The sequence below is a fragment of the Hyla sarda genome, unplaced genomic scaffold (genome assembly GCF_029499605.1).
Source record: "Hyla sarda isolate aHylSar1 unplaced genomic scaffold, aHylSar1.hap1 scaffold_78, whole genome shotgun sequence".
Taxonomy (NCBI): Eukaryota; Metazoa; Chordata; class Amphibia; order Anura; family Hylidae; genus Hyla; species Hyla sarda.
In genome coordinates, this window is record NW_026610803.1 from 80,566 (window position 1) to 93,340 (window position 12,775).

At 42.0% G+C, this 12,775-nt stretch overlaps 1 protein-coding gene across 4 annotated transcripts in view; it reads left to right on the forward strand.

The window, feature by feature from the left end:
- LOC130346290 (adhesion G-protein coupled receptor D2-like) overlaps positions 1–12,775 on the forward strand; it is a 194,256-nt gene that overhangs the window by 67,817 nt on the left and 113,664 nt on the right. For all 4 annotated transcript variants that reach the window (XR_008884619.1, XR_008884620.1, XR_008884621.1 and 1 more), the window contains exon 16: positions 1,333–1,486. Coding sequence is in view for 1 of the 4 variants with exons in the window: in XM_056554532.1 (XP_056410507.1) it covers positions 1,333–1,486 (154 nt within the window). In the remaining 3 variants the exon portion in view is untranslated. The remainder of the gene's footprint in view (positions 1–1,332; positions 1,487–12,775) is intronic.

Consider the following 12,775-nt stretch of genomic DNA (forward strand, 5'->3'; position numbering starts at 1 on the left):
TGTCAAGATGATACCCAATTTTAGCTAGAGCTAAGCATCTCATTCACGTTTTGGGCATCACTGACCTCATGGCCCTATTAGATAGTTCAAGCTGCACAATGTCATCGATTGACACTCATTTACAGATCCCATTACAAGGCTCGAGCATCATGCAGCCCTTTCCAGCAATCAGCCGTATATCCCCTATTACACAGGGAGATGTGCAGCTGTGGAGCTGGGCAACCCTTTAAAGGGGTACTCCTGTGGAAAACTTTTTTTTTTTTAAATAAACTGGTGCCAGAAAGTTTTCCACAGGATTACCCCTTTAGACTCAAGAAATAAATCTCCCACATTTTTTTTTTTTTACCCCTTAATGGTTATAAGTAGTTTTTAAGACTTTACATATTTATTTCATTCTAGTTGGGGGTCAACTAAATTTAGCTTATGTGGCTTGTAGATTATCTTTCACCTGAAATTTTTGGGTTTCCAAATTAACAAGTTGAAAAAGAGAAACTATAAGGTTTGAGAATAAGAGACAAATATTAAAGTGGTTATCCAGGAATCAAAAAACAGAGCTTGTTTCTTTCAAAAACCTTCCCCCCGTCTCTCTCCAAGTTGGGTGTGGTTCTGCAGCACAGTTCCATTGAAGTGAATGGAGCAAAGAAGTAACATCACGTCCAACCTAAAGACAAACAGGGAGCGGTTTTTGAACAAAATGATCTTTGTTTTTGATTCCAGGATAACCCCTTTAATGCACAGCGCTCACACTAAATAAATGTAAATACTAATAATAAGCCATAATGTCACGAAGAAACATAAAGGAGACTGCGCTCACCATTCAGTGATCTTTACTTTAATCCAGTAGGCATATTACAGTATGTGAACAGCAAGCATCATGAGCAAAAGGCAGAGGTGGTTACGGGACATCACTGTTTTGCACGCTTAGCGTGCTTTCACTGCCAACACTTCTGTTTTCCTAAGCGTGCAAAACAGTGCTGTCCCGTAACCTCCTCTGCCTTTTGCTCATGATGCTTGCTGTTCACGTACTGTAATATGCCTACTGGATTAAAGTAAAGATCACTGAATGGTGAGTGCAGTCTCCTTTGTTTCTTTATGGCATTATGACAATCTCTGTATGAGTATGCACCACGATCTTCAGGATCAGGCTAGTCGTTCTATGGTCAGTGCTCCGCTGTGAATCTAATTCTCCTCACAAACTAATAACAAGCCATAAACACAGAATTAGTGACAAAGGCTAAGACAGAGGCTGTAAAACTATAACATCAGTTGGACTTCTCAAATTGTTACAAATTTAACCTCAGTCTTTTTTTTTTTTTTTTTACCCTCTATTAGGTTGCATGTGTAACAGTTACAGCGTGTCTCCATCTTTTTTTTATGGCGGCTTTTGCATGGATGTTGGTTGAAGGCTTACTATTATGGAGTAAAGTTGTTGCAGTTAACATGAGCGAAGACAGAAGAATGAAATTTTACTACATCACTGGATGGGGTGAGGTTTTGATTTTTTTTTTTTATTCTGTGTAGATTTTAAGAGGTTGTCCAGGATCTGGTGGTGAAGTCATAGGCATGGAAGGCGGATAGGCTATAGATTAACAATTGGTATACAAAAGATTGGCATGCAGTATACAGCTAGATTCCTATCTTCTAATATCACTTCTCCATTAGTGTTCCACATTCATAGTAAATAATAGTGAATTCTATAATAGATAGGGATAGGGGAAACATTTTTAATAACTGGACAACTCCTTTAAAGGGAACCAATCATCAGATTTTACCCTATATAAACTAGTCACCGCCGCCGCCATAAGTAGTCACCTGGGCGGGGAGCTCTTCTCATCTACTCCCGTTCTTCGGCCGGCAGCGACGCCCCCTCCGATTGATTGATGGGCTGCGTCATCATTCCGCCCACTGAACAGACGGAGCAGAGCGATGACGCGGCCCATCAATCAAGCGGAGGGGGCGTTGCTCCCGGCCGAAGAACGGGAGTTGGTGAGAAGAGCTCCACGCCCAGGTGACTACTTGCGGCGGTGACTAGTTTATAACTTCATATCTTCACCATCCCTGGGGGTAGGAGCGTCCCCCGGGGATGGTAAGGATAAAGATTTTACCCTATATAACGCTTTGCCAAGCGTTATATAGGGTAAAATCTGATGATTGGTTCCCTTTAAAGGGGTATTCCAGGATTTTTTTATTTGACTATGTTAAAGGGGCTGTAAAGCTAGTATAGTTCATAATATAGTGTCTGTATCTGTGTTTGATGGCTGTTCTCGCAATTCTTATGTGATCTTTCCCCAATGTTTATTTTTAACAGCATACAAAATGAGTGTTGTCTCAACTTTTCCCAGGTTGCAGTGCGGCCCAAAACATTACATCACTAGTCAGGTGTTGAAATTAGCCTGTCTGCTTCAATGGGTGGAGTGACCGCTGGGTGGGAGGGAGATCATTCTCCACAGGGCTGCAGGGAATTGTCCTAGGTGTGCTTCAATGGATGGGGTGACTGATATGTGCGGGAAAAAGTAGTGGAATAAGTATGGATGATGAAGGGTGGATACTAATTCCACCACTTGGAACTATGTCCCTGACAGCTCCGATCATCGCTATTTTCCGGGTGATCGGGTCACCAGAGACCCGATCAGCCCGGAATAGCAGAAAATCGAATGTCTGAATTGACCTGGGCGATGCGCCGGGGTGCCTGCTGAATGATTTCAGCAGGCATCCCGATCCGGTCCCCAACCGGCTAGCGGTGGGGACCGGAATTCCCACGGGCGTATACATACGCCCTCAGTCCTTACGGACTCGGGATGCAGGGCGTATGCATACGCCCGACGTCCTGAACAGGTTAAGGACAAGGGCGTACCTGTACGCTCATGGGGATTTCAATCCCCAGCGGCGCCAGTTACCTGTGTTCTCACAGGGACCAGGGATCAGGGACCGGTGGCTGGCAGGTGGAGTACAGAAATACGCCACATGTGGACGCATAGTGCACTGCGTGCGCACAGCAAGGCTCAGGAGTGAGAGTGCTCTGTGTACATTTGAAGCCTAAATTGGTGATTTGTACAGGGGTGGCTGATTTTACAGCGGTTCTGACATTAACGCAGAAAAAACAAATACCCACATGTGACCCCATTTTGGAAACTACACCCCTCATGGAATGTAACAAGGGGTATAGTAAAACACACTACATATACACTACACCCTTACACTGTGGCCCACCCCCACCCCACCTCCAATAAAAATTAAAAATGTCTTGTGCGTCAGTTTTTCCAAAACTTAGCCTCCAGCTGTTGCAAAATAACATCTCCCAGTATTGCCGGACAGCTATTGACTGTCCAGGCATGTTGGGAGTTTTGCAACAGCTGGAGGCACCCTGTTTGGGGAAAACTGACGTACAGTATTTTTGGTGGAGGAGGCAAGTTTAACGCTTGCATCTGGGTACACTCCTATGAAAATCCCTAATTTAGGCCTCAAATGCACATGGCGCTCTCTCACTTTGGAGCCCTGTCGTATTTTAAGGCAACAGTCTAGGGCCACATACGGGGTATTTTTGTACTCGGGAGAAATTGCGCTACAAATTTTGGGGGCTTTCTCTCCTTTTACCCCTTATGAAAAGGTAAAGTTGGGGTCTACACCAGCAAGTTAGTGTATTTTTATTTATTTTTTTACACTAACATGCTGCTGTTGCCCCATACTTTTAATTTTCACAAGCGGTAAAAGGGGAAAAAAAAGACCCTCAAAATTTGTAACGCAATTTTTCGTTACGGAAATACCCCACATGTGGATGTAAAATGCTCTGCGTGCGCACAACAAGGCTCAGGAGTTAGAGTGCACCATGTACTTTTGAAGCCTAAATTGGTGATTTGTACAGGGGTGGCTGATTTTACAGCGGTTCTTACATAAACGCAAAAAATAAATACCCACATGTGACCCCATTTTGGAAACTAGACCCCTCATGGAACGTAACAAGGAGTATAGTGCGCTTTAACACCCCACAGGTGACTGAAAGATTTTTGGAACAGTGATCCGTGATATTGAAGAATGTCATTTTTCATTTGCATAACCCACTGTTACAAAGACCTGTCAAAAGCCAGTGGGGTCTAAATGCTCACTGCATCCCTTGTTACGTTCCTTGAGGGGTGTAGTTTCCCAAATAGTGTGCCATATGTGGGGTGTTTTTTGCTGTTCTGGCACCATGGGGGCTTCCTAAATGCGACATGCCCCCCAAGAACCATTTCAGCAAAATTTGCTCTCCAAAATCCCATTGTCGATCCGTCCCTTCTAAGCCCTCTAGTGCACCCACAAAGCACTTTACATCCACATATGAGGTATTTCCTTACTCATGAGAAATTGGGTTGCATATTTTGAGGGGCTTTTTCTCCTTTTATCCCTTGTAAAAATAAAAAATATGGGTCTACAAGAACATATTAGTGTAGAAAATGAAGACTTTGAATTTTCGCCTCCACTTTGCTGCTATTCCTGTGAAACACCTAAAGGGTTAACAAACTTTCTGAATGTCATTTTGAATATGTTGAGAGGTGCAGTTTTCATAATGGGGTATTTCTAACACAAAGACCCTCAAATTCACTTCAAAACTGAACTGGTCCCTGAAAAATTTAGATTTAGAAATTTACCTGAAAAATTGGAAAATTTCTGCTATACTTTGAAGCCCCCTAATGTCTTCAAAAAGTAAAAACAAGTAAACTTTATGATGCAAATATAAAGTAGACATATTATATATGTGAATCAATATATAATGTATTTGTTATGTCTATTTTCCTTACAAGCAGAGAGCTTTAAAGTTATAAAAATGCTAAATTTTCAAATTTTTCATGAAATTTTTGAATTTTTCACCAAAAAATTATGCAAGTATCGACGAAAATTTACCACCATCATACAGTAGAATATGTCATGGAAAAACAATCTCGAAATCAAATTCATAAGTACAAGCATCCCAGAGTTATTAATGCTTAAAGCGACAGTGGTCAGATGTGCAAAAAATGCTCTGGTCCTTAGGGTCAAAATGGGCTCTGTCCCCAAGGGGTTAAGAAATAAAGAAAATATAAGGGTCTAATGTCAGTAAGTCAAGAAATTGGGAACTGAGAATAAGAGTCTGATTGCTTCTTCCAAGCAGAGCTAACTATACCTTAGATTAAAGGCTTTGATAAATGCCACTGTAAGGGTATACATTTGTATGTATAGCCCATAAAACGTATTTAGATAGAGAACATATAGATCAGCTCACTCACTGTTGTTTGAGTCCAGGCGTCCAGCACAACCTCTCCTCATGGAAGCTTGGGATTGTAACACTGAGACTGGGTTCCCAGGTGGTATGATTGCAGACAAAGGGATAGGATATCTGGCTCCCAACTTGGATTAAAATTCCAGACTTTAATTTAGATCAAGTTAAAATCCAAATACAGCATACAAGAACAAAAAAATTGTTAAAAGAACACTAATGAAATGTTTTGTTAGTGTTCTTTTAACAATTTTTTTGTTCTTGTATGCTGTATTTGGATTTTAACTTGATCTAAATTAAAGTCTGGAATTTTAATCCAAGTTGGGAGCCGGATATCCTATTCCTTTGTCTACATAGCCCATAAAACCCATTATAAATTAAAATTAAAATGTATGTTAATATATGGTATTAATGTTTGTTACATGTTATTACTGTAGGTATTCAGTAGTATATTAATTGTCTACTAGCTATTCCAATGAAAGAAATAGTAAGCTGAGCCCAGCATGTGTCAGAAGGGTACTCTGCCGGTACAATGCCGGTTAGTGGGGTGCGCTAGAAATTGTTGCATATCCATCACTAGAAAAATTTTGTAGAATATGTGGTAAAATATGTTTCTATTTTTATCCCACTTTTTCTGTGGATCTGTTAACAATGACTGTATGTGTGTGGAATTCTTTATTTCTATTTCATGCTGCAATACAATGCTCAATAAAATCAAGATTCCTCAACTATGGAATGTAGAAAGATTTCACTCTCCGGCTACGTAAATCCAGTAAAAGAGAATGAAAAATGGAAATATTTAACAATCAAGTAGTGCAATAATCATTTGTGTATAAAATATAGGCTCTGTTCATGTTAGGGTCATAACTTCTGTTATTAACAGCGCACGTCAATGTTAATGAATTTATTTTGGAACCGATGCTGACCCATCCCATATCCCTTATTACAGAGTTCCGTTGGCTTTCCTTTTTGTTTGATGGACTTAAAGGGGTACTCCTCTGCTAGACATCCAAAGGATAGGTGATAAGATGTCTGATCATGGGGGTCCCTCTGCTGGGGACCCCCACAATCTCCTGCAGCACCCGGCGTTCTAAACAAACCCTGGGTTCTGGTGGCAGTGGTTGTGATGTCACGGCCACGCCCCCTTGTGCCGTCACACCATGCCCCCTCAATTCATGTCTATGGGAGGGGGCATGATGGCCAACATGCCCCCTCCCATACACATCAATGGAAAGGGCATGGCGTGAGGTCATGAGGGGGCGTGACCGTGACAAAATGTTCAGAGCGCTGAAACACCGGAGTACCCCTTTAAAAACTACATCATGAAATAAGATGGATTTCCACTTTTAATCTAATTTCCTTTTTGTATAGTAAATCATTCCAATGCAGACATGGTTCTACTGTGCTTGGAGCTATGTAGCTTTAGAAGTGTTTGCGACCACTGTTTCACCAAGGGATCTGCGTTACCAATTGTCTGTAAATAGCTGTATAGTCTGTAACAATAGGGGATTTCTGAGTGAATAGTTTTCAGATTTGGTGTACATTGAACCTTTTTCTGTGCTCATCTGGTTTAAGGCTAGGTTTCCACTAGTTTATTTATTTATTTTTATACACCTAAAAAAAAAAAAAAAAAAGCAAAAATGCCAGAAAAACTGCCACAGCTTTTTTTCGGCATTTTGGCAGTTTTTTCTGGTGTTTTTTCTGGTGTGTGGAAACAGCCAAATTTGTACCCTACGGCAGTTTTTCCACTGCCTTCAGGTACCACTCTGGGGGTTGGTGGCTGAGGGCCCGGTCCACAGAGTGTAAGGAGGTGAGAAGTGATGTACAGCATCACTTCTCACCTCCCCCGGACGTATAGTAGACAGGGGTTCATAGTGAAGCCATGTATACAATACAGGCGCAGGGAATCCTGTCACTATACTGACAGGACTCCCTGCTCCTATAGCCCCTTTGGGTGGTATACACTATATACAGCTATCTATAGATAGATGTATATAGTGTATACTGAAGAGGAGATCCACTTACTTCCATGTCCCTGCCGGGTCCATGTAGCCAGGAAGAGCCAGTACAAACAGGCCCTGAGCATCAAAAATGGCGTTCCTGGGCCTAGGTGGTAACAGGCTGGCATTATTTAGACTGGGGAAGGCCACTAACAATGGTCCTCACCCACTGCTGCTTGGTATCTGGCTGAGAATAAAAATATGCGGAACCCTATGTGGTTTTTTAAATTTATTTATGAAAAACGCATAGGGTTCCTCGTATTTTTATTCTCAGCCAGATACCAACCAAGCAGCAACAGCCTGAGGTTACCAGGGTGGGCGAGGACCATTGTTATTGGCCCTCCTCAGCCTAAATATTGCTTGCCTGTTACCGCCTAGGCACAGGAGCACCATTTTTGATGCTCAGGGCTGTTGGTACTGGCTCTTCCCGGCACACCTGTGGTGGTGGGTACTGGGGTAATAATTGGGGGTTAGCGCTAGCTGTTTTTGGGGCTAAAACTAAGCCCTGGCTTAGTAATGGATTCCGTCAATAAGATGGCTTCCACTACTAAGACTGAAAATTCAATAAAAGAATAAAACACAACACATTTGAAAAAATTATTTTAAAAAACACTCCCCCACACAAAAAATGGGTTAGGACATTTTTGGCGCTCTCCACTGGTGAGAGCACCCATAGTACAATGTCTTCCCAAACAGGGAGCCTTCAATTGAAGCAAAACTACAACTCCCAGCATGCCCAGACAGCCAAAAGCTATCTGGGCATGCTGGGAGTTGTAGTTTAGCAACAGCTGGAGTCTCCCTGTCTGGGAAGACACTTGCAGAAGGGTCTGTTCACATTATACAAAACATACAATGTGAACAGAGCCTCATACTTAACATTCGGCCTCCCGTCTGTTGAAGTCATCACTAGGGGGCAGAGCTACACGGACCCGACAGGGAGCGAGGGAGGTAAGGGGATCTCCTCTTCTGTATACACGTATACACTATATACAGCTATCTATAGATAGCTGTATATTCTGTATACCACCCAAAGGGTTAACCTACACTGTCCAGCAGTGTAAGTTAACTCTTTCCTTGCTGGGCTGGTTCATAGCGCACAGCTCAGAAAGGGGTTAAGTGAGCCAGCAATGTGTATACTGTATACACATTGCAGGCTCACTGTAAGTTCTTGGTGGGCAGTAGATATATGACGTATAGCTGAGTAATGAAATTAACATCAGGAGGATCCGAACAGGTGTCAGGAGTGATACTTGCTGCGATCTGTCCCATTTCTGACACCCATTGCGATCTGTCTATTAATGCAGGTACTACAGCTCCCAGCATGGAGCAGAGTGTGCTGCATGTTGGGAGCAGTAGTACCTGCAGCTAAGGACAGATCACAGCGGATGTCACTCCTGACACCCGCTGCGATCGTCCTGTATAATGTATAGAAGTGGCCGGCAGCTCTTCTCTGGTCCCCTGCACTGCTGTATATACACCTATTAATATATCCTGCACAGAGTTGTGATTGGCTGGAACGATCTGGCCAATCATCGCTCTCTGTGGGAAATATTAATCTGTGATGTGAAGGACTTCACATCGCAGAACATAGTGCAGAAGTGCAGGATCCCACATCTATACATTATTTAGGAGTATCGCAACAGGTGTCAAAAGTGACACCCAGGGCAATCTGCCTACTAGTACAGGTACTACTCAGAGCTGTAGCTAGCTCCTTTTGCGCCTGAGGCAAGCCCAGAAAATCTTTTAAAAAGTGGTTCTGGAGTATAATACAGGCCATAACTCAGAGGAAGTACAGCATAAGTAATGTAATGTATGTACACAGTGACCCCAACAGCAGAATAGTGAGTACAGCTCTGGGGTATAATCCAGGATATAACTCACAATCAGTATAGGATAAGTAATGTAATGTGACCTTCACTGAAATAATGCGATTTTGTCCAATGGGTGGCACCTAGAGAAGAGCGAATTTTTTAAAAATTCGATTCGGTCCAAATTTATTTGCGGCAAATCGCTATTAAAAATGCCTATTTCTGTCCTTCATAGAGCCTTGATAGGGAGAACACTTTGCCTTGCTGTAACACACATAGGACGTGTGCTGAGGGTACAGTGGGTAGCAGTATATTTAGGGGGTACAGTGGGTAGCAATAATATATTTAGAGGGTACAGTGGGTGTCAATATTATATTCAGGGGGTACCGTGTGTAGCAATAATATATTTAGAGGGTACAGTGGGTGTCAATATTATATTCAGGGGGTACAGTGTGTTGAAATAATATATTTAGAGGGTACAGTGGGTGGTAGTATTATATTCAGGGGGTACAGTGTGTAGCAATAATATACTGAGGGTACAGTGGGTAGCAGTATATTCAGGGGGTACAATGTGTAGCAATAATATACTGAGGGTACAGTGGGTAGCAGTATATTCAGGGGGGTACAGTGTGTAGCAATAATATATTTAGAGGATACAGTGGGTGGCAGTATTATATTCAGGGGGTACAGTGGTTGGCAGTATTATATTCAGGGGACACAGTATTTGGCAGGGTTATAATGATTAATGTCTTTATATAGAGAATGAGGATCTGCTGACAAGCTGAGGAATCAATGATGAAGACCTGGTGCCTGGACAAGAGGAGAAAGAGAAGACAACAGAGATGTCACTCAGGTCACTGATGTCACTTAGGTCACTGATATCACTGTGTGTTCTGTCTGATCCAATCTGTGGCTCTCCAGCTGTTGCAAAACAACAACTTCCATAATGCCTAAGGATCTCCAGACACGATGGGAGTTGTAGCTTTATAACAGCTGGAGACCCCCTTGAACCAAGGTGATTGGTGGGGGTCTAAGCAGTCGGACCCCCACCATAAAAATGGCTACTTATTTTAAAATGCCTGGGCTTATTTTTGGCCCCAGTACGGCTCTGCCTGTCATTCATTATTATATTTGTGTGGTCGAGGCTGGGTAAGGAGTTTGTCAGGGATTGGGGAAGCGGGTTGTCGAGGGGTAGGGGGGGCCCAGGACAATTTTTCGCATCGGGGCCCTGTGATTTCTAGCTATGCCCCTGAGCTCTGGAGTATAATACACGATATAACTCTGGTTGAGGATAAATCAGGTAAATCAGTAGAGGATAAATCTTCCTGAGCTGCAGCATGTTTTGGGCCCAGAGTGACATTGTGGCCCAGTGTGTCGTACTGCTGCTGAGCCAACCACTGACCGTAGTGATGTCCCGCCTCGACCAGCTAAGCAGCAGCATGACACTCTGGGGCCCGATGTCTCTCTGGGCCAAAGCGGCACACTGCATCTCAAGAAAAGGATTGCACCCAGGTACCAGAGCAGGGCACAGCGGGAGCGCTGGAGGTGAGTACAGGTGTATTTTTTATATACACCAATAGAATGGACATTCATCTAAAACATCCTCTGAGCTAATCAGGTCTACCGTAGCAAAATTGTGGTGTCCTGATCAGCTCAGAAAGAGAATGGAGGATCCCTACCTGCCTCCGGTTTATCCGATCAGCCCCTAAATGTCTATAAACCCCTTCCCTAATCAAAGTTTTAATCATCTACCTTTTCCCACTGTTTAAATAAAATAATGTAAACTAAAATAAATGTAATGTCGCCGTATGTGTAAATGTCAGTACTATTAAAATATAACTTTAATTAAATAAACCACACGGTCAATGGTATAAACATAAAAAAATGTCAAAGTCCATAATTAATGATTTTTGGTCATTTTATATACTATACAAAAATGAATAAAACATGCTAAAAAAAATTTCATGAAGACAAAAATGGTAAAGCTTAAAAACTACGGATCATGGCACAAAAAGTGAGCCCTGTATTTGGAAAAATAGAATCGTTATAAGGGTTAAAACAATTTTAGGCATATTGATTGTCATATAAAACAGAACAAAACCTATATAAATTAGGTATCATTGTTATGATATGGACCTATGGAATAAAGATAAGGGGGAAGATTTATCAAAACCTGTCCAGAGGAAAAGTTGCCCATAGCAACCAATCAGATCGCCTCTTTCATTTTTTCACAGGCCTTTTTAAAAATGAAAGAAGCGAGCTGATTGGTTACTATGGGCTATAGGATTTTTACAATGCGGTAGATAAAAAAAAAAAAAAAAATTTAAAAAATAAATTCACCTTTACCACTCCACGCCGTAACATCTCTGTTCTGGAGCATCTTGCTTAACAATAGCTCTGCATTTCTTTAACCCCTTAAGGACGCAGGGTTTTTCAGTTTTTGCACTTTCGTTTTTTCCTCCTTACCTTTTAAAAATCATAACCCTTTCAATTGTCCACCTAAAAATCCATATTATGGCTTATTTTTTGCGTCACCAATTCTACTTTGCAGTGACATTAGTTATTTTACCCAAAAATTCACGGCGAAATGGAAACAAAATCATTGTGCGACAAAATCAAAGAAAAAACGCCATTTTGTAACTTTTGGGGGCTTCCGTTTCTACGCAGTGCATATTTTGGTGAAAATGACACCTTATTATTCTGTAGGTCCATACGGTTAAAATGATATCCTACTTATATAGGTTTGATTTTGTCGCACTTCTGGAAAAAATCATAACTACATGCAGGAAAATGTATATGTTTAAAAAATGTCCTCTTCTGACCCCTATAACTTTTTTACTTTTCCATGTACAGGGCGGTATGAGGACTCATTTTTTGTGCCGTGATCTAAAGTTTTTATCGGTACCATTTTTGTTTTGATCTGACTTTTTGATCACTTTTTATTCATTTTTAATGGTTTAAAAAGTGACCAAAAATAAGCTTTTTTGAATTTTTGTTACGTGAACGCCATTGACCGTCCGGTTTAATTAATGATGTATTTTTATAGTTCGGACATTTACGCACGCGGCAATACCACATATGTTTATTTTTATTTACACTGTTTTATTTTTTTTATGGGAAAAGGGGGGTGATTCAAATTTTATTAGGGAAGGGGTTAAATGACATTTAACACTTTTTTTTCCTTTTTTTTTTTGCAGTGTTATAGCTCCCATAGGGACCTATAACACTGCACACACTGATCTCCTATGCTGATCACTGGCGTGTATTAACACGCCTGTGATCAGTGTTATCGGTGCTTGACTGCTCCTGCCTGGATCTCAGGCACGGAGCAGTCATACGCCGATCGGACACCGGGGAGGCCGGTAAGGGCCCTCCCGGTGTCCTGTAAGCTGTTCGGGACACCACGATTTCACCGCGGCGGTCCCAAACAGCCCGACTGAGCAGCCGGATTACTTTCACTTTCACTTCAGATGCGGCGGTCAGCTTTGATCGCTGCATCTGAAGGGTTAATACAGGGCTTCACCGCGATCGGTGATGTACTCTATTAGCCGCGGGTCCCGGCCGTTGATAGCCGCCGGGACCGACCCGCTGCGGCATATTGCGGGAGCCGGCGGAGGACGTAAATATACGTCCTTCGTCGTTGAGGGGTTAAACCTGGGATTGACATTATTCACAATCAAATTCACACAATCACTTTGATCAGTAGTGGAATTAATCAATTCTTGAGGACCAGGTGC